This window comes from Antedon mediterranea, chromosome 9 (genome assembly GCF_964355755.1).
Source record: "Antedon mediterranea chromosome 9, ecAntMedi1.1, whole genome shotgun sequence".
Taxonomy (NCBI): domain Eukaryota; kingdom Metazoa; phylum Echinodermata; class Crinoidea; order Comatulida; family Antedonidae; genus Antedon; species Antedon mediterranea.
Window position 1 is genome coordinate 24,909,245 of NC_092678.1, and position 22,165 is coordinate 24,931,409.

At 35.8% G+C, this 22,165-nt stretch overlaps 2 protein-coding genes across 3 annotated transcripts in view; both read right to left on the reverse strand.

Annotated features, from left to right (window-relative positions):
* Nucleotides 1-246: 246 nt before the first annotated feature.
* LOC140058565 (mitochondrial-processing peptidase subunit beta-like) lies at nucleotides 247-7,147 on the reverse strand. Its single transcript, XM_072104235.1, has 13 exons — nucleotides 7,076-7,147; nucleotides 6,414-6,563; nucleotides 5,802-5,888; nucleotides 4,992-5,121; nucleotides 4,455-4,546; nucleotides 4,076-4,182; nucleotides 3,689-3,881; nucleotides 3,314-3,418; nucleotides 2,601-2,639; nucleotides 2,171-2,265; nucleotides 1,649-1,800; nucleotides 1,067-1,231; nucleotides 247-647 (listed from the first exon to the last, which is right to left on the reverse strand). Exons 1-13 carry the CDS (start codon nucleotides 7,136-7,138, stop codon nucleotides 583-585), a joined length of 1,443 nt encoding a protein of 480 aa, XP_071960336.1. The 5' UTR covers nucleotides 7,139-7,147; the 3' UTR covers nucleotides 247-582.
* Nucleotides 7,148-7,971: 824 nt separating this feature from the next.
* The window catches only part of LOC140059001 (E3 ubiquitin-protein ligase HUWE1-like), a 56,362-nt gene continuing 42,168 nt past the window's right edge, over nucleotides 7,972-22,165 (reverse strand). For both annotated transcript variants that reach the window (XM_072104807.1, XM_072104806.1), the window contains exons 54-73: nucleotides 20,877-21,003; nucleotides 20,180-20,291; nucleotides 19,858-19,988; nucleotides 19,369-19,530; nucleotides 19,210-19,275; nucleotides 18,766-18,989; nucleotides 17,924-18,212; nucleotides 16,683-17,789; nucleotides 16,012-16,118; nucleotides 15,506-15,654; nucleotides 14,664-14,968; nucleotides 13,838-13,971; nucleotides 13,316-13,513; nucleotides 12,626-12,974; nucleotides 12,061-12,394; nucleotides 11,468-11,680; nucleotides 10,868-10,973; nucleotides 10,231-10,530; nucleotides 9,682-9,872; nucleotides 7,972-9,287 (exon numbers count right to left, since the gene is read on the reverse strand). In XM_072104807.1, coding sequence (XP_071960908.1) covers nucleotides 9,185-9,287; nucleotides 9,682-9,872; nucleotides 10,231-10,530; nucleotides 10,868-10,973; nucleotides 11,468-11,680; nucleotides 12,061-12,394; nucleotides 12,626-12,974; nucleotides 13,316-13,513; nucleotides 13,838-13,971; nucleotides 14,664-14,968; nucleotides 15,506-15,654; nucleotides 16,012-16,118; nucleotides 16,683-17,789; nucleotides 17,924-18,212; nucleotides 18,766-18,989; nucleotides 19,210-19,275; nucleotides 19,369-19,530; nucleotides 19,858-19,988; nucleotides 20,180-20,291; nucleotides 20,877-21,003 — 4,707 coding nt within the window. In that variant the 3' untranslated portion in view covers nucleotides 7,972-9,184. The remainder of the gene's footprint in view (nucleotides 9,288-9,681; nucleotides 9,873-10,230; nucleotides 10,531-10,867; nucleotides 10,974-11,467; nucleotides 11,681-12,060; nucleotides 12,395-12,625; nucleotides 12,975-13,315; nucleotides 13,514-13,837; nucleotides 13,972-14,663; nucleotides 14,969-15,505; nucleotides 15,655-16,011; nucleotides 16,119-16,682; nucleotides 17,790-17,923; nucleotides 18,213-18,765; nucleotides 18,990-19,209; nucleotides 19,276-19,368; nucleotides 19,531-19,857; nucleotides 19,989-20,179; nucleotides 20,292-20,876; nucleotides 21,004-22,165) is intronic.

Here is a 22,165-nt window from a genome sequence, read left to right on the forward strand (position 1 = left end):
GCATTTGAGGAAATGTTCAACATAGTCTAACGAAATGTGGCTTACACGTAACGCAAAAAATAAAAAATGTAACGCAAATACGTGTGTGTAACGTAAAAACGATAAATGTAACGCAAACACGTACGATTAACGCAAAAACGTACGCTTAACGCAAAAACGTATGCACAGTGACAGGATAAATGAAAAAACTAAATGATATCAATGTAAATAACATACACAGAACATTTTTCTTAATTCTTTATAATTTTCATTTTACTGTCATCTTAAACATTCAATAAATTTAACACATTCAGAAATCTAACATTAATCTGTCTGAATTCATTGCAAATGAGATATTATTTTTAAATCTGTTTACACACAGCAACCATGAACTTTGTGAGCTATTTAAGTATTAATATAAATATGTATCTTCAGGTATTGACTATGTATTTTTAAATGCTAATTTGTTTTCTTTCTTTTTCAATGTCTTTGTACAAGATTAATAACATTAATGTTGTATCTTGTCTCCTTCCAGCCTATTGTATAGTGTATCCAACACCAAACATTGCTAAGTCATCAGTCCCACATGCCACATGTATGTTATTAGTACCTAACCCAGTACATTGCTGAACGTACGTTGTTATAATCTGGTAACTGTTCAACTGGACCTGAAAAAAATAAGAAAATTGCATTTTAATTTACATTAAATCATCTATACATTTGTCATTACTGGATTGGCATCAGCATACCAGAAGATATTGGATTGGTAATTTGAATATTATCAACCACAAATTTACTTTTATCTGATTTTTATTGCATTTTTCCAAAAATGATTTAAGTGAATCATAAGCACTGCCTCCACTATCAAACTTTATGTGACAACAAAATGTGATGTGCCCATATATGGACATGATGATGTCATATCACTACCATATGCAGAATCTGTTTGGGCTTTAGCCTATTCTCATTCCTGGTTATTTTTACATTGATGACCGAATAAATATTATTATTATTATTATTATATTTAGGCACATCAAACTTTTTTGATCAAACTAGTTTGATAATGTAGACAGAGATTTAGACGTACCAACTCCTGCGACTGCTGGGCATTTGTCGTAGATATGCCTTAAACAGACATCACGAATAACATTGGCGCTGACCGCATCAATACGTGCGTCCAATTCTGGAAGAGGAATGCGTCGGCCATAGCACAGCATCTGCCGTCCGATATCTTCACAAATTGGAGTTGAGCCTAAATGTATAAATAAAAACATTCATAATTTGTTGATATCACTTACGCCTGTTTTTTTTTTTTTTTTTACAAATACATTTATTCATCAAATCACAATAAAAATAATACATGTACGTACAATGTGTTTTAAGAAACTAATGAAATGGGGCCTCAGGAAACCAAGAAGTTTGTATGAAAGAGACACCAGATTATTTTAAAAAATCATTAAAAAATTGACGAAAATATCAATATGTGCATTAGTCAACACCTTCGATTTGTGATTTATCTACTACTATATAGTAAACATTGTGGGAATTTGGCTCAAGGACAGAAAAAATATAGTGGGCGGCATTCACAACTGACATAGGGGCGGATCTAGTATTATAGATTGGGTGGGGGGGGGGGGCGCCGCCTAAATCTGCGCCTGGTACTACATACCATCTAATTGGAGCAGTATGTTTGTCTTGAGTAGGTTCTTTGCTCGTTCAACTTCAGTTTCTGTTACACTAGTACACATCCGCATCCATTCACCCTGAATGTGGTACATCAAATCCTCTATTTTCATTGGGTCAGCAACCATGTACATTCCCCTGAAAAAAAACCAAAGGAAACTTGATAAACAATCACTTTTCATCCAATATTATCGTTTTTATACAGTATTAAGCTCTGTTTACACTATCAAACTAGCGTGATGTTCCCAAAGTACAGCTCTAGAAAGGACTATCCTAAGACCCACAGAGAACATTAAGTATGTATAAACTCTGTCTACACTATCAAAAAAGGTTGTCAAATTTGGTCATGAAATGACATCGTGTCAGATTTTTTTGTCACATAAAGTTTGATAGTGTAGACAGAGCTTAAGATACGTTGATTTGTTGGATAATGTTAAAAGATGCTGTAAACAAATTCATCTTTACTCTACATGGAACATTCCATTTTCAGATAGGGTATTATACCTACCATAAACCTGTATCTGTGTAGCATGTGTTGAATGACTGGAAGGAATGTGCTAGACTTCCTTCAAAACAAGCCTGAGCCAATCTATTTGCCGTGTTCTGTAAACAGATAAAAATCAACATTAATAGCACAGGTAATAAAATCAAATGGATCAAAGGTAAATTAATCTAGTCCACTATAAAATATTTAATTACAATTTTGTTTTGGATTCAAACACAAAAATATAATTGTTTTTTCTTTATATCAGGTAAGTATCTATTTTATTTATTACTTTGAGTGATACATAAAAAGGGAGCTCCAAAAAGAGAGAAGAGCTGTCAAAGACAACTATCACCAAATGGCGTGTCCAATGTAAATTGTGAACCCCACCCCCACCCCCCCACTATAAACAACTTTATGGAGAAATAATGCATATAATGGTTGGTGTACTTACATTGCCACCTCCAAATGACCGATCCCAACTACCAATCAACTAAAAAGAAAACAACACTGATTAATTAACCAGCTTATAAAGCACCTTAAGCTCATAGTTATTAAGGAGCTTTTAAAGCACCTTAAGTTCATAGTTATTAAGGAGCTTATAAAGCACCTTAAGCTCATAGTTATTAAGGAGCTTATAAAGCACCTTAAGTTGATAGTTAATATTAATCAACAAGCTTTTAAAGCACCTTAAGTTGATAGTTAATATTAATCAACAAGCTTTTAAAGCACCTTAAGTTGATAGTTATTAATGAACAAGTTTTTTAAGCACCTTAAGTTCATAGTTATTAATCGACAAGCTTTTAAAGCACCTTAAGTTCATAGTTATTAATCAACAAGTTTTTAAAGCACCTTAAGTTCATAGTTATTAATCGACAAGCTTTTAAAGCACCTTAAGTTCATAGTTATTAATCGACAAGCTTTTAAAGCACCTTAAGTTCATAGTTATTAATCAACAAGCTTTTAAAGCACCTTAAGTTTATAGTTATTAATTAATAACAAGCTTTTAAAGCACCTTAAGTTTATAGTTATTAATTAACAAGATTTTTTTAAAGCACCTTAAGTTTATAGTTATTAATTTCAAGCTTTCAAAGCACCTTATTAAGTTTATAGTTGGTTTTATTCAAGCTTGCATAAACTAAAAACAAAGAGTCTTTTGGTACGTACGGTATTAGCTACCATGAGTGGTATTGTGTCTGGGTGCGACCATCCAACACTCTCAATAGCAATTGCGATATGAGCAAGAGGCATGTTATCATCTCGTACACGAATCTGTAGAAATAGAAACCCAAATTATTATAACAATATTCTGCTCACATATACATACAGTATATGGTACCAATTCAGTAACTATATAACTAAAGCTCTGTTCAAACGTTATGTGACAAAAAAAATGTGATGTGCCAATATATGGACATGATGATGTCAAATTACTAACATATTTTTTTGTCAAAAAAGTTTAATAGTTTGACAGAGATTAAGTAAATATATCTCCATAAACAAATATGGTGATTGCTCTACTATGTCAAAGGTCAAACTTACTTCACTACCAGTAAATGGGCATGGTGATAACTGGGGTATTTCGTTTTCATATTCTGAACCCAGACTTGCAAAATGTTTATCTGCTAGGCCAACCAAGGTATTATGGTCTACTCCACCAGCTCCAGCTAGCACGATACGAGGGGCCTTGTAGTGGGTGCTAATGTAGTCTTGCAGGTCCTGCCTTGTGATTGTTCTGCAAAAAAACAAGAATCATGGACTTTTACTTTTTGTGTAAAGCTCTGTTTACACTATCAAACTTTATGTCACAAAAAAATGTGATGTGCTCATATATGGACACAATGATGTCATATCACTACCATATTTGGGCACATCACTACCATATTTGGGCACTTTTTTTGACAGTGAAGACAAGAGCTTTAGACATACTTGATGTTCTCTGTGGGTCCTAGGATAGTCCTTCCTAGAGCTGTACTTTGATAAGCTGTGGCATGAAGATGATCAAAGATAACTTCTTGTAGATTTGTCTCCACTTCCTAAAAAGTAACAACCAAGATATAAATATCGTAAGTATTTGGATTTGTGATTCCAGCTTTACATACTATATCATGTTCAGTAAGCACATTCATAATTTTGTTTGGATACAAATAGATCCTAACAGTCCCAAATTAGTTTTTACCATTAAAAACACATTCTGAATACCATTTTCGGAAAAGCCAGACATATTTGGCCAGCCAAAAGTTGTCCGGTATTGGGAGATTGACCCAATTTTGTTTGCGAGTTTTACCAGAATGTCCGGTATCCTTACCTGCATTTCTCGAAGGATGACGCCTCGTTCTCGTTCAATTTCTGACTCGCCCAACGTGCTATTTTGTATGATGTCCGATAGAATTTCAACAGCTAAAACAGAAAATGTCAGGTTAGACTAATGTTGTCAAATGTATATATCACTTTAACAATCAACAGATTTTAACAAAATGCTTAAAATAAAAAAAGATGGAAGAAAAACAGATAGAAATTACAAAAAAAAGGGTTATTAAAAAGCTTTTGAAGACTTAGATAGAAGGTGCATTATGAATTGAATTAGGAAGATTGTTGTACAGTTTAGGAGCTGCAACTGCAATAGCTTGATTACCATAGGTCTTCAGGCGAATAATAAAATGAACAAAATAAATTCCTTCACAAATAAAGCTCTGTCTACACCATCAAACTACTTTGACAAAAAAAAGTGGGATGTGCCCAAATATAGAAGTGATATGACATCACATCAAGTTTGATAGTGTAGACAGAGTTTTAAATATTTACTTCAGCTAATAATTAAATTTATTTGTGGGTCATTTCTAACCTTTAGGCAAGTCCTTAGAGAAACACTTTGCATAATAGACAGTCTGTTCCCTTGATGTGTATGCATTTAGATGAGCTCCCATGTTCTCTATTTCTAACTCTAGATTCATCTGTGTCCTGTTTTTAGTTCCCTATACATAAAAACAAATACTCAATTTGATGTTCAACTTGATTGTTTCAGAATAACTGCATTAAACACAAATTATTATTGTTAACTGTATTGCACATTACAAATACCATTACATATGGTGGCCCAGCAGCCAAATACCATTACATATGGTGGCCCAGCAGCCAAATACCATTACATATGGTGGCCCAGCAGCCAAATACCATTACATATGGTGGCTCAGCAGCCAAATCGCATGTAAATATTTAAAAAAAAATGAATATAAAATCACAGCACAAAATAAAAATAGAAGATATATATATAATACAAATAGCTCTGCTAATTTTTCTGGCTGTTTTACTTTATTGTTTTGATTTAGCTTTTTATTTATTTTATTTTGTATCTCTATTGAGATCAAGCCACTAATACCCACAGCATTGTCATTTTTCAGTGCTTATTTTATTTTGTATCTCCATTGAGATCCAGCCACTGATACCCACATCATTGTCATTTTTCCAGTGCTTATTTTATTTTTGTATCTCCATTGAGATCCAGCCACTAATACCCACATCATTGTCATTCAGTAAGTTGCCTTTGGATGTACATATAAATACAAATAAATAACAATAAAAAAACAGTATAAAACTCTATCAATCAATAAATTATTGATAACTCATCATCTCATTTATTTACATCTTTATTTACCTTGAATGCCATGTGTTCTAAAAAGTGGGCAACGCCGTTGTTTTTTGCGTTTTCGTATCGGCTTCCAGCATCAATCCACAACCCTACCTGCATTGTTGAAACAAGTAAACCTTCAGTTAAAAGTTTTATAATTCTAAGAGTTTCTACAGTATTTATATTTATGTTATTTGTACTTTTTATTGTAAGATGATGTAATCCATCTCCTTTTTTAAAAGGATGAATCAAGATATATACAGATACTGAAGTAAGATTCAAATTTCGATTTTGTTCAGTTTAAAGTGGTATTTTAAAAAGTAAGTGAGACACCAAAATTTCTTTTTCACACATATAAGCACGTCATCTCTAACACTCAAACTCAAATATTGTCATTACAGTTATCTTTTTAAAACAAACAAATATTGTTCATATCTGGATCCCCTAAATATAAAAACAGTATTTATAATTTTGTTGCATACTGTAAAAAGAAATTAAGGGTCATATAAGGGATGCCCATAAGCTATTTAGCTTGTTAACCAACCCATTAATATCAAGGGTGCCATATCAAGCAAGTATCAAGCAAGTATGTACAATCCTGTTTTAAGGGATGATGTAGAAAAGGATTAATCCGTTTACCGTGCAAGTAGATGTGCCATTATCTTCGGTGGCTACGCGGAAGCCATTGTCGAGAGTTGTAACCTTAGTTTCTGGTACGTTAACCAACGTCTGCTGGTATGAAGCTTGTGTGCTCCTAAACCTTTGGCTGCCAAGAACAGGTGCCTGAAACTACAAGTCAAAGTATCAAATGAACAAAACAAAAAACTATATGTAATGTATTATACTATACAGTATACAATAGTAGTAGGCCTATAACTCATAGTATAATAAGCTTAAATATTATAATAATTTATATAAATATAATAATTTAAATAATCAGTATCAATAATATTTTGCTATTTTATTTTATACTTATTAATTATAGAATAGGCTAGCTAGGCCTATTCCTAAACAAATCCGAGTTTCAGATATGAATCGGCATTCATTAGACGTTACTATTATTATCTACGTTCCCTATCTAGGCCTAGTCCTACCACCGGGATCTGTTATCAACCGAGTGGGGCTTTGGTCGCCGCCGAGATGTTCGATGAAGAACCAGACGAACGGAAGCCGGTTTTTAGGCCTAAATTGTATACTGAATTATCTTACCAAATACGATTTAAATCATTATTTTTTTGTTCATTCCCTACTCATGATATTAACTAGCTACTACTAAAACATTTAATTAAATACAATCTTACAACTGCTGGTTTTGTTGAAAGTTTGGAGAGTATATTCCCCACTCGTGCGATTTTGGAGGCCATTTTGTTGGGTACAAAAATATATACCATATTGGTAACTTAAACAGGGCCGCCTTTATGGAGCGCCGAAAATACCTTCAGTGTGCCACATTTTCGTGATACATTTGGTCACCATTAACCAGCACCACAACAATAAAACATTAATTGTATTGTCCCTTTTATTTGACTAATTCCACAGAAATTAAAAAAAAAACATTTCGAAAAGAATTGGGTCATTTTGAAGTATCAAAATAGTTATTAACTTTCACCAAAAATTAGTCGAGAAAAAAAACCATCTAACTGAAATATAGACATTTTTTTGTTCAAAAAATAACTGACTTCCAGTCAAAACATATCTCATAATGTAACGCGCTTGTTTGGCTACTCTGTATACATAATCATAAACTTTCTCGCGATCTGTGTGAGAACACCTTCTCAACCGTGACGAGTTGTAAATAATCTTAATTAGCAGCATGCATACTCGTGGTTTGAAATCTTTGTTTACTTTCGCGCATGATGATTTTTCAGACGAAATGTAATCAAATTAATTTACGTACCTTTTAATTACGTAAACTTGTTGTTTTTGGCTCGAAATTTCGATTTAAAGTGAATAACTTTAATATTACTTTGATATGGCCAATTTAAATTTAGAATATTTTGACATTCATTTCTTGTGTTTCAAGGGATAATACATCTATTGACAACAGTGATTCCAACTACGACTTTCGTATTCTTCGACTTCTGCATGGTTTTTTGGCCTTAGGACCTCAAGTAAAAATACATTTTAAAATACACTATTTGATTTATAAGATTTAGAGAAAAACTATAACAAAAACACATAAAACTACAAATACATTTTTAACATTTTCCTTTAATTTTAATTCACTTAAATGTAATATATCCCAAGTTATAAACTTGTTAAACAATCAACTTTATTAATTTCTGATCTTATTCTCACGTTGAAATATTAAATATTAACAGGAACTACGTAACAGGCAATCCATCTCGAAACACGCATCTAAAAATAATCAGTTTTAAACTACTGCTGTCGTTACTAAGTAGTAGTGTAAGCAACAATAGGTGAAGCTATTGCAGTCGACTGTTTTTATGTCTACAATGGGGCAAACATTTAGCCCTTAATTTATCTAGATGAACCAACATGCTATAGTGTGTTGCCTCATCATTTATGTTATAGTAGTAATAGGCCATATTGTCAAAAACTTATACAACAATGTATAAGCAATGTTTATAAGGGATATTTTTTAAAAGGTATATATTATACACACTGTTGTTACTAATCTTACAATACAACAGGTCAAAGGTCAAACTTACTTGAGATGTCTTTTTGATAGATATTAACAATGAAAGTTTTACAAACATATACACAATGATAACAAATAAACTACATTTTTTTTTCCAAAATGATTATTAATTCTACATACAATGAAACAGAATGCGTGTATCTTTTTAAAAAACTTAAACGCAATACATAAAAGAGTTTCATTGTCAAAAAAAAAAAACAGAAATGAACAATACATATATTTGATACTAGTTTTTGTTTTGGAATAATCTTAAAATATTTTTTATTTTGTGAATATTGTTTGAATACATTTAAATCATTAGAAGACTTTAAATATTATATATAGATTTCATTACATTAAGAACTGACTTAATTGTGTACATTAAGCACTGACTATTAAACATGTACTTATTGTGTATATTAAGCACTGACTTAATTGTATAAGGTTGGGTTTTTTTTTATATTTACACAGAGCAATTTATTTTCAACTACAAATCTGGTTAGTATTGAGTCTTCAGGCTCAATGATAAGCCCATACAATCTCTCTGACCAAAAAAAAAAAAAACAAGAAAAGCCAATCCATTGGTGATAAGAGCATCTTTGTGGGGTACAGGTATCTTTTATTTCATTAGAAGCACCAACACAATTAGAACATATTGTTATTAGGTTACCTAACAACATGCATGTGTTCTTGTAACCAATTCTTCTTTTGGTTTCGTACACAAACTTTCCTCACGGCAAATAATTTAAACTACCTAGCTTCTTGGAAATTAAGCCAAACCAAAGCCTTCTGTACATTCATTGGTTGCTAGTAACAACATGCTCCTTAGCTTGTCGTAAGTTTCGTATGCTGGTAGGTCTAGCTGGTTGAAACTATAAAAGACAAATAATTATGGTATAAATCTACTCACAATGAAATACAAAAATATTTTAAGTCTACGCTTTAGACTACCATCATCTTACAACCAAATTCAATTTTGGTATGTGTAAATTTACCATATAAGCATTTCTAATGCTTGCAAAAAACCGAAAATTTGTCTAGGTGGTGGTGTTTTTTTGATTTCCACAAATAATACATAATATATTTCTTTATAAACAATTATTTAAGTATGGTGGTCAAAATAAGTCTTTAAGCAGAGACCACCATTTAAAAAATAGAAAAACATTAGGCCTACATTGAGGCTACAGTACAATAACTAATTAGATAAATAAATAAATGGTAGAGTGGTATAAATACACAAAGCCATAGTAACAAACAACATCATACCAAGTGTGAGCTACTGGTAGTCGATTGGTTGATCTATCGTCTCGATGTATCTGGAATTTTTGAGGTCCGTTCATTCCTTCTAAGGTAGCAAATCCTTGTAAGGGTACTTTGGAAGTTCCGGTCACAAACTGCAAAAACTTGGCACGATCTGCTTGATCAAACGAACGCAATGCACGCCAGAACCATTGAGTCTGAAAGTGAAATGGAGACAAATTTCCTGATTTACACTATGCAGCAACTAGTCAAATCAAATCAATCTCTTTATTCATCCCATCAAAACATACATAAAAAAACCAAATTTGGATAAAAGGGACCCTTCAAGAAACCCAAGGGGCTTGCGATAGGAGGCCCACAAAAAACTAAGATTATTAAGATAATAATAAATTTAAAAAAAATAAAAAAGCCGGTATAGACAAAATAGATCATGATAGAATCAACATGGGATGCGCATTGTTAAGGAATACCGTTACCAGGACAACCAGATTCCAGGTCAGGTGACCGAGATGTAATGGGAAAGTCACATGATTCAACTAATGTCTTATTTCCTACCTGTAATGAGTTAGCTTGGTATTTATGATACTCAGTATTAGACTTGAGGTCATCGATGTCAATAGTTGGTAATCCAGACACCAACAACTCTAATTCTTGTTCATTAAAGATGCCAATCAATTTCTTCGGGATGATATCGTAGAATCCTTCAAGAAAGCTGTCGATCTGTTTGCGAATCGCACCTGTCATTCTCATCTGACAAACTAGGTGTACGTACTCGTGTTTGTTTTCCGCAGTGACGACAATGTTGCGACCGTTCGGTTTCAGGTCTCTTACTTCCGTCACACCAAACTCTTGCACCTGTCGAAAAAATAAGATAGTTTAAAACCACAGCCATAGTAATATTTTATTGGGGACATAATAATAAACATTTGCCAGGCTATAAAAAAGGTTTAAGACCAAAACTATATACTTATGCCTCAGGATATATAACATTATCTCAAAGCCTTATTCTACATCACCATTTTAAGCTCTGTTTAAACCTATCAAACTTTATGTGACAACAAAATGTGTTGTGCCCATATATGGACATGATGATGTCATATCACTACCATATTTTGGCACATCACTACTATATTTGGGCACAGTTTTTTGTCACATAAACTTTGATAGTGTAGACAGCTCTTAATAGACTCACCTCAGCACTGAAGGTTAGCTCATAACCCAGGTCAGCGACACTGTGTTCTAATAAGAACACCAATCCTTGATAAAAACTGTAATCTTCACTTTCCATGTCTGTGTACCTAAGTATATGTAAACAAAATAAAGAATTAAAAAAGAAATAAATGTGCCCAATTATGGTAGTGATATGCCCAAGTATGGTAGTGATATATCATCATGTCCATATATGGGCATATTTTTTGTCAGTTTGATAGACAGAGCTTTAAAAAAAGTTTTAGTTGAAAATAAAAGTTCTAAGCAAATAGACACTGAATGGTTTATAGTATTTTATTAGCATTGCTGTTGTTACCCTATTCATAGTTCTGTAGTAAAATTTACTATTAGAACAGAAGGATCAAATAGGGTGTTACTATTGCATGCCTACACGTACAGTGATCCTATTGGCCAAGGAGGACTGAAAATCAAGCATGCTACCATGGAGACAATGTCATCAAGTTCTGATTGATTGACCAATCAGGCTGCCAGAAAAATCATTGCCACGGAGACAATTTCATCAAGTTCCGATTGGTCAATCAATCGGAACTTGTTTAGATACTAAAATAGAAAATAATCTTACGTGACATTCTTGCCAAGAATGTGTTTGTAAAAGGATCTTGAGAAATAACAATCCAACAGCTTGTTGTCGTAGATTGCCTTGGCAATGATGCGGCCAACAAACTTGAAGTAACTCAAATGATTTGAATTAAAATGTGAAGATGGGTTTGGAATGTATGTAACACGATCTCCTGGTGAGGTCCGGAACAACGCGTAATTTGGATTGAAAATCTCCCTAGAAAAAACAAAAAATGACACAATTAGACAAGAGAACAAATATATTGTATAGAATGATCTGTTAAGCCCCGACTACACTACCAAACTAGTTTAACAAAAAAAGTGTGATGTGGCCAAATATGGTAGTGGTATGTATATAATACTTGATTCATATCAACTTATATTCAGAGCTACCTGGAGATTGAAGAGACTTCATTGTTGTCATACCTTGATATAATAGGGTACCAAGGTAACTCTTGTATCTTTATGTTTGAATGTTGTCTATATTGTTTTTGAGGGCCTCTTCAAGTCAGCTGTACTGCTGTAGTACAGCTGTTAGAGCTACTCTTGTAAAACAAAGTTGAATAAATAAATAAATAATGTTTGATGATGTCATACCTTGATATAATGAGGTACCATTCCCTGAGTAACCCACCAGCATCTTGCCCCTCTTCTCCTTCAAACACCACGTAAAATCTGTTCTTCCATTCCTCCGGTGAACGCCTATGCAGCTCTCGATACGAGTCCTCAAAGACATGCTCGCGTTTTACGTGAATTGCCATGTCCTCCCGTCTCATTCCCAAGTCGATTCGTTCTAGTTCCTGTCGGAAATAGCGCCTCTTGACGTCAAAGTCAAGAATTCTTGTGTGGTTCACGAGGACGGAGAACGGACCCTCTGACAGATGAGTGGTAGACTGTCGAAGGATTTGATTCAGTATGTCGCGGTGAGTTTCTACAATAAAACAAACACAAAAAATTCAAATTTCAACAGATATATTAATATAGAGAGGTAAAATATTGTGTTCTTGGGCACTGGCCGTTTTTTAGACTTGGAGATGGAGAGCATGTTTTTAGGCTTGTGCATTAGTGTTTATTAGAGTTTGGTATAGCGTGTTTATTAGGCTTGGGCATAGCATGTTTTCTAAGCTTGGGCATTTGGCGTTTATTTAGGCTTGGGGCTTACCTGCAAACTTGAGGAACTTTTGAGTATCTGGGGGCATACTAGGTGTCACGATAGATGTCACAGAAGCTTCTCTTGAGAAAAAGTTTGCCAGAGATGTGGACGATCCTGGAGTGTTGATCATCGGAGATGAAGGGTCCGTTTCATTGCCTTCCTTAGCTGTCAGTCCGGACAGAGGGTTCTCGGTTGCTTTCTCCGCAGCGTGTACCAAAAAGAAGGCTTCCACAGCTGGCTGGAGAACCAGTACAGCATGGTGGTCTGGTGTTTCAGACAAACTAGATAAACAGTCACTTAGTGTTTCCCAGAGGTTATCTAGAGCTAACTGTTCACTTAAGCGAGGTGTTTTTTCTGACTGTAAACAAAAAACAAAATGTATAGCTGTCTGAATATAAAATTAATTAGTTAAAAACGTAGTCAACTCTGAAAAAAATGGAGACACCTTGGGCTGGCCTAATAGCTCTGGTTTTCCAGAAATGATGGGACTGTTTTAACAGTAAAAATGAATGTGGGACCCTTTTGAATCTGAAGAAAAATCTGTTTTTTGAGTTTCTGTTTTTCAGAAGGTCCAGTATTAAATAAGTCTGCTGTATTTTGAATATTGTAAAAAAAAACATATTTTAGATATCAATTAAAAAAACTGTAAAAATTTAATTAATAGAATAATAAGATTATTCAAGAGTGTTTGGCTCTGACCTCTTGTTCCACCGAGGACTCTGTAGATGTAGACGTCCCTGGTTCAGTTGAGGCAGCTGTAGCTCCTCTAGCAGGTTGGTCAACCTCCATTGGTGACTCGCTAGATGTAGCACCTGCAGATGTGCCACTAGTCGCTGCAGTTGATGTTGCCGTTTGATCTGCACTGGATCCGCTACCGGCATCAGCAGCTTCTCTTCCCTGTTAAGTAATTTTTTACCAGGATTAATCTCTTTCTTTCTAAACTTGTGATGCTTTTGTAGTAAAGTAATGCATTAATTATACATAAAGTTCAATGAACTTACTGTGACCTCCATCCACTAATATACACTGTATACTTATGTTGAAGGGTGGAAAAATAAACGAAAATATTTCAGATATCGGGTGAGGTTAAATCAAATATGATCATAACCAAGTATATCATCATCAATATGAGCACGATTGAGCACTGTGGTATGTGCTATAGAAATCTATATTACTATTATATGAGTGAGAATCTTATAACCAATAAAACCCTAAACCTACCGCCTCTACAAGTGACCTGCTGGCCTCGCTTACTAAACCTCTTCTATTCATTAGTTGCATAATTTCATTAGCTTCGGCCTCAAGAGCGGCAACCGTTGCTGCTAAGTTCGATACTCCAAGTGTACGTTCAGTATCTGAAGAATATTAGGTATTACAAATGTACTTCCCCTAAAACATTAAATCTGAAACCTCGGACATTTTGTGTGCATGTCAAGTACGTTCTCGTATTCATATCCTTTTTTTTCCCAGAAACCAAATTCAGATTCAATATAAATTTACCGTAACGGCCAATTTACACAGACAAGCGGAAATGGTAGGTAAGCCCAAGTCGTAGAATCTGTATCAATGCTGTTCACTCCACATTGTGTGTAAATGGTCATAAGGAATAACATAGATTCTATATTTATTTATTTACTACCGGTCTGTATAAATTGGACTTAAGAGTGGAGACTTAAGAGTGGAGACTAGCCTAGAATATGTCCATTATGCTGTAACCTAATTCATAGTTTTGGCAACGTATTGGTTAACAAAGCCAAAAGGATCAAATTAGGTAGGTTCATATTGCACCCCTACACGAACAGATATCCTACTTTAAAGGCAAATCTGAAAATCTAGGATGCTAAAGCTCTGTCTACACTATGAAACTAACAAAAAAAGTCTGATGTGGCCAAATATGGTAGTGATATGCTCAAATATGGTAGTGGTATGCTCAAATATGGTAGTGATATAACATCATGTCCCTATATATGCACTAGTATACAAACTAGTTTCAAAGTGTATTTGTCAACAACAAATAAACGCCATCAATGCTTAAACTACAACTTACTTCTCTGTGATCTTCCAGATTTTCTTGCGGACTCGCGAAGCTGAATGACAACTTTTAAGATCCTTAAGAAGCAGTTCTGATGACTCGTCTTGCTGGTGAACAGACTCATACTCGGTAAACGAAGCTCAAACTCCCCTGGTTGTCTTTTTGATGACGTCGATGGTCCTACAACTACTTTGACATTTCTAGAGTAAAGTTCACTCAAACCAGAGGAAGTGGACGCTACTGGTTCGTCGTTGGCATCACCTTCTGTAGAAGGTTCTGACTGAAACTTTCGCACTTCTTCAAGTAATTGCGTGATGTCACTAAAAAAAACCAAAATAAACTTAAAACATGCAACAAGTAAAATTTACTTGTTTTATAACTTAAGCTCTGTATACACTATAACTTAAGCTCTGTCTACACTATCAAACTAGTTTGACAAAAAATGGTGATGTGCTCAAACATAGGGATATGATGTCATCATGTCCATATATGACATGTTTTGTCACATAAAGTTTGATAGACAGAGCTTTAAAAAAAGTTTTAATATAAAATAAAAGTTCTAAGCGAATAGACACTGAATGGTTTATAGTATTTTATTAGCATTGCTGTTGTTACCCTATTCATAGTTCTGTAATAAAATTTACTATTAAAACAGAAGGATCAAATAGGGTGTTACTATTGCATGCCTACACGTACAGTGATCCTATTGGCCAAGGAGGACTGAAAATCAAGCATGCTACCATGGAGACAATGTCATCAAGTTCTGATTGATTGACAAATAACGTTTGATATTGTAGACAGATGATTTAATGAGGTTGAGAACCGTAATCATCAATTTGAGAAGCCAATGTACTTACTCGCACAGTATATTGCCAAGGTGTTTGGCGCCATCAAGCAGAAGTAGAAGAACGACCTGCCGAGTTGCCGAGTGACCAGCTGACAGTCTTTGCAACAGATTGATTGCTGTTATAAGCCCATCCTCTGAACATCTATGTGATGTCAGTACCTGCAATTGATAACATTAGACATTAATATTATAATTTGAGTAAGGGGTTAGCAGATGACGTTAGTGGGTGAAAAGATGACGTCCTAATATCAGTGTTATGTGTATCCCATGTAGTTCCATGTAAATATTTTTCATTTCATTTTGATAGTTTAAATTTTTCGATAAAATTTTTTTTTACAATAATACACACAATACAACTAGGTGAACAAGCCCATGGTACTCCACATGTTATGGCCGGCCGGAATTGTTCTTTCCGTACTGGCTGGGACACTTCCATACCACTCTCATAATCCTAACCATTACATTAAACAAAAATTGATATTTTAAAAGGTAGAACACAATTGATAGAACACAAACCTCAACAACTAATTTGAGTAACTTTTCTTCGACAACAGGGTCAACACTTTCTTCTTTCTTTTCATCTTTCTTATTTGGCGATTTAGTTGATGAACTTGAACCGGAATCTTAAAGAAAATATTGATTCAAAATAGAATTACTCTGATACTAGGATATGCCGCAGTGGCTGTATTCACCAATCAAATGCAATCTAGACATACAGTAAATATTTAACTTAAGTCAATTTCTAGGCCGGGTAAGTGTGAATGATATGGCGATAGGATCACATTAAAACTCTTGTAAGCAACCATTTTGAACACTGTCACATTACAATTCGCATTAAGCTCGGTCTACACTATAAAAAAATGCCCATATATGGACATGATGATGTCATATCACTACCATATTTGGGCATATCACACTTTTTTTTATCAAACTAGTTTGATAGTGTAGACAGAACTTTAGATATGTTACCTGGATTATGAGTTATCATGGTTTACTTAAGCTTTGTCTACACTATCAAACTTTATGTGACAAAAAAATGTGATGTGCCCATATATGGACACGATGATGTCATATCACTACCATATTTGGGAATATCACTACCATATTTGGCTACATCACACTTTTTTTTGTCAAAATAGTTTGATAGTGTAGACAGAGCTTTATACATACATGAAAGAACATATTACCTGTGACAGAGGCGGTATCCATTGGTGTTGTTCCACTCAAAGCAGCAACATGTTGTTGTAACAGACTTCGACGTCCGAAAGATAAGTTGCGTGTACCATGTGGGCGCCGCAGTGAGGGCAATCCGAGCGAACTAATGCTATCTTTTTTTTCCGGTAATGCTAATGATGCTAAATACAACAAATGAAGGAGCCGATCCGTCAGAGTAGAGCTCCTTTGAACTAATGGATGAACAAGCATACCCATGATAGTTGCTAGGGGCGATTCCTGCGGGGTCGATGAACTTGCACGATCTGTGCTTACACTAGAATTTTTTAATGATGATTTTCCTTTTTTGCCGACACTAGAACTATCCAATTTCAAAAGCACATCCCAGAAATCATAATCAACTTTAGATTTAGAAGGAGTTGTTTGTTGATTGCTATCCTGTTTAGGAGTCTGTGATTCATCAATTGTTTTATCAGATGAACTAGTCTTCGGTTCCTCTTTACATGTTTCGCTCTCCGTGGCTTTCTGCGGTACAAACTGAGAAGGAAAGACTTTGGCCAATGACACCATCGCTTCTAACGCGTGCTTAAAAACAACGGGTGCCGCCTGAGGGTGTATGCATATTAAAGACGTTTGACGGTCGCTAGTCTTCTTGCTAGTTCTCTGGGCTTGAAAGACTCCCGCTCGACAGCCGAGGGCAGCAGACATACTAATTGAAAGCCACGATGTTTGGCTAGGCCTTCCAGAATTGGATTCATTTCTAAACAATGGTATAGGTCCTTCTGGACTTGTTTTTAGTTCTCCTGTACGAGTCCTTTCAAGAATGCTAAGCAGGGCTTGCAAGATCCATTCTCGTGTTGCTACGTGATAACTCAAATTTCGTAAAACCTTGTGCAATCGTGCTGTGTTTAATTTAGGTTCATTTACAAACAGTAAGACAAGCAGACATGCTAGAGCTTCCTGATCTATTAACTGACGGCCACGGAACTGAGTCACAGCAGTGTTACTGGCTCCTCTTGATTGGATGTTCCTGGCATTTGAGCTGGTCCACGCCCAAGAGTTGCCTTGACGTGGCACGGCAAGCTGATAATAGTTGACGCCGCCAAGACGACTACTTGTAGCTATTTAAAAAAAAAACCACAAAAATCCATTAAATTGGTCTGTTATATGATGAAATTCTAAATAGAATCAACAGTTAGAGACCACATTTAATTTAAGCAATTTAAGTAGTGTCCCTTAAGTTACTTAAACCCACCTGAATTCCGCCCAATAGCTGACAGCATACCCGTTTCCCGTAGTAACCGTTCCTGCATAAGTCTCCTATGTTGTATTTCAATGTTTTGTCTCAAAGATCGTGCTTCTGCTGCAATTTCCGGAGGCATAACTGCCAAGACCGAGTCATCGATGTCTGCAAGGATCGTCTGGCGCAACGAAGATGGTAGGTTACGAATAAAGGCAGCGGGGTCGACTGGATCGGCAGCTGCTTGAGATCCAAGTTGTTGGGCATTCTGACGATCCCTCTCCGCTTGCTCTTGTGCTAATACCTAGTAGGAAGGTAAACAATGTATTGAATATGGTTAGTGAAATTAATGTACAATTAATCTACAACTCAGCATATTTAACAAGGTAAAGATTTTAACCAGGTAAAGATAAAGATATTTAACAAGGTAAAGATATTTAACCAGGTAAAGATATTCAGATATCGGGTGAGGTAGCATCATTGAAGAACTCAAACCTTAATGACATCATCATATATCTACAACATTAAGTACCAACTAAGTTAAGTAAGTACCAACTAAGTTAAGTAAGTACCAACTAAGTTAAGTAAGTACCAACTAAGTTAAGTAAGTACCAACTAAGTTAAGTAAGTACCAACTAAGTTAAGTAAGTACCAACTAAGTTAAGTAAGTACCAACTAAGTTAAGTAAGTACCAACTAAGTTAAGTAAGTACCAACTAAGTTAAGTAAGTACCAACTAAGTTAAGTAAGTACCAACTAAGTTAAGTAAGTACCAACTAAGTTAAGTAGAAACTAAGTTAAGTAAGTACCAACTAAGTTAAGTAGAAACTAAGTTAAGTTAAGAATCTAGTATTCTACCTCTTCTTGTATATGAGGAGGTAGTGCCGCTAGGAATTCAGGGTTAACTCTTGTACTAGTACTTGGTGTGCTACTACTAGATGCTGCTGCTGCTGTGCTGGTGGTGGTGGTGGTGGCTGCTGCCGCCTGACTAGCTCTTAGGCCTAGATGCTCACGTAACACTTCCTGCCGAATGTTATCTGGTAAGGCAGCAAGAAACGACGGATCTACTCCTTCTGGTAGGCCTGGAAAAAGGAGTAAACATTTTAAAGAAGAGACATCGAGGAAACCCCAAAGGACTTGTGATCACTAAAAACTAGTTACATTAAGATAATAAATAAATAAATAAATAAATAAAGTCTGTATAGACGAATAGACCATGACAGGATCAACAAGGACGCACATTGCTAGTTTAAGTTAGTTGGGTAAAAATATACCCTTTATATTATATACAAATTGAATTACCTTCACTTGGAGCTTGTGTGGTACTAGGTCCAGCAGAGGCTACCGTCGTTGTAGTTGTAGAAATGCCTAAATGAATAAATTAAATATAGATGAGTTTGGATACTTACTAGCTACAGTGGAGGTTAGACTTAGACTTAGTTATAGAGTTTGGATACTTACTAGCTACAGTGGAGGTTACGGTGGTGGCAATTGTAATACCAGTGGTAACATTGGTTCCTGGTACCGGTACGTCTGGCTGCTGTACCTCTGGTGCTGGTCTCACATCCATGAGTGAACTACTAGTAGTGGGTAGGCTGAATATAGGACTTTCTTGCAGAGAACCTGGACAAAAGAAGGTAGATATTTTTTTTAATTTCATACGCATCCAACAGCGAGTAAATACAAGATGGATAAAATATTTAATAATTTATCATGCTTATGAACTAAGTCTCATTTGAGGCGTAGGGAGTTGGAGTTGAAAGAGTCGTGAGTTACAACCCTGGCACTAGGTCAGGATTGAACCCTAGACCTTGGGATTGGAAGGCAGGCACGTTAACCACCAAGCTACAGCTCAACTACTACATTTAATCATTGTATAAATGTAGTTATGTCTCCTTGTTAATGATTTAAGATTAAACCCATGGGCTTGTTTTCGAGTAATTGACTTACTAGATACAGTAGTAGCAGAGGCTGCTGAGGATGCTGTAACGGTGATGAGGCTTGCTAAGTCCACTCCACTTGATGATGCTGTAACGGTGATGAGGCTTGCTAAGTCCACTCCACTTGATGAAGTTGTTGTGCTTAAAAATAATAATTATACAAAACATCACTAAGGTATTACATCACTAAGATATATTCATTGTATTAGGTTTTTGGTAAATTTTCCGGTTTGTATTCATTAGTAGTACAAATGAACAATGGCATTATTTATTTAAAATAAAGCTTGAGCAACATAAAGAGGTAAACAAAATGTGAAATAAGTTGCTAGTACCTAGTTGCTCCGGTGTTTGATGTTGCCATGGCTACAGATGAGGGTGTTGATGATGGTGGTGTTATTTCTCCCATTGCTTCCGTTACCATAGATTCCAAGAAACTGCTTATCACTAACAAAAAATAAATCAAAGATTTTTTATTTTATTTATTTAATAAACCAATTCAAAACACATAAAAGCTCTGTTTACACTATTAAACTAGTTTGACAAAAAAACAGTGTGATGTGCCCAAATATGGTAGATATATGACATCATGTCCATATATGGGCACATTTTGTGATGCATAAAGTGTTGACATTGTTCTTTCCATATCTATTTAATTTTTATTTGTTTATACAGTATTTGTAAGTAGGATCCTGCACTGAGTGTAGCACAATAAAGCCAAATCAGTAGTAAATTCCTACTTGGGTTAATCTAGCATTCTTCCCTTGATGAATAACCAATCAAAATAAGTCATTCATTTACACAGAGAATGCAAACATATATATTCTTGTCTACACTATCAAACTAGTTTGACAAAAAAAGTGTGATGTGTCCAAATATGGTAGTGATATTCCCAAATATGATAGTGATATGACATCATTATGTCCATATGAGCACATCACATTTTTTTGTCACATAAAGTTTGATAAAGTAGACAGAGCTTTATATAATATACCAGTATCTCAAGTAAGAATGTAAATTAGTTGTATTTACCTTGTGATGTGCTGTTACTGGTGGCAGTTCTAAGTAATTCTACAGGGTCCAGTAAGCTGGATGAGGTTGGTAGACTGCTAGAGGATGTAGTTGTCGTTGGCGTGCTTAGTGATCCACTATCACCAACCTGTAAGATAATATTCCTTACTACTCTATCAACATAATACAAAACAATTACTCAATAACGCAATCGGCAAGGGTTCAAGGTTCACTCGCTCCATGGTTCACTCGCTCCATGGTTCACTTGCTCCATGGTTCACTCGCTCCATGGCTCACTCGCTCCATGGCTCACTCGCTCCATGGTTCACTCGCTCCATGGTTCACTCGCTCCATGGTTCACTCGCTCCATGGTTCACTCGCTCCATGGTTCACTCGCTCCATGGTTCACTCGCTCCATGGTTCACTCGCTCCATGGCTCACTCGCTCCATGGTTCACTCGCTCCATGGTTCACTCGCTCCATGGTTCACTCGCTCCATGGTTCACTCGCTCCATGGTTCACTCGCTCCATGGTTCACTCGCTCCATGGCTCACTCGCTCCATGGCTCACTCGCTCCATGGTTCACTCGCTCCATGGCTCACTCGCTCCATGGTTCACTCGCTCCATGGCTCACTCGCTCCATGGTTCACTCGCTCCATGGTTCACTCGCTCCATGGCTCACTCGCTCCATGGCTCACTCGCTCCATGGCTCACTCGCTCCATGGCTCACTCGCTCCATGGCTCACTCGCTCCATGGCTCACTCGCTCCATGGTTCACTCGCTCCATGGCTCACTCGCTCCATGGCTCACTCGCTCCATGGCTCACTCGCTCCATGGCTCACTCGCTCCATGGTTCACTCGCTCCATGGTTCACTCGCTCCATGGCTCACTCGCTCCATGGCTCACTCGCTCCATGGCTCACTCGCTCCATGGCTCACTCGCTCCATGGTTCTGGTGGTAGAACAAGTCTTCTTTTCTTCTATAAACTATAGGTCCAGTGTACACATCTGGTTCATGTGCACTTTAAAGAACCTAGTACATCTTTCAAGATTTCAAGTAGGGGTTACCCTGTACACAGCGACTGTCACAAACTCATCATAGTACTGTACTATACTATACACTGGGAGAACAGTCTTTGAATGAAGAGGCTACCCAGTATAAAGAATAAATAGTAATAATTATTCATTATGTAAATCATTCTCTAACACATGTATGTAAATTACTCTCCAACTATTAATTCTCAGTTGAGTGATAGTCTGACTTTATAATTCACTTTTAATATTGCACTGCCAAGAATCCAAAATGCCACTT

Coding starts and splice junctions, on each gene's coding strand:
- LOC140058565 (XM_072104235.1), bottom strand. CDS start 7,138: ATGGCCTCCAAAATCGCACGAGTGGGGAATATACTCTCCAAACTTTCA. Junction 3,882..4,075: donor GGACCCACAGAGAACATCAA/GTATGTCTAAAG, acceptor GTTTTTTTGCAG/AACAATCACAAGGCAGGACC. Junction 1,232..1,648: donor CATACTGCTCCAATTAGATG/GTATGTAGTACC, acceptor TTATACATTTAG/GCTCAACTCCAATTTGTGAA.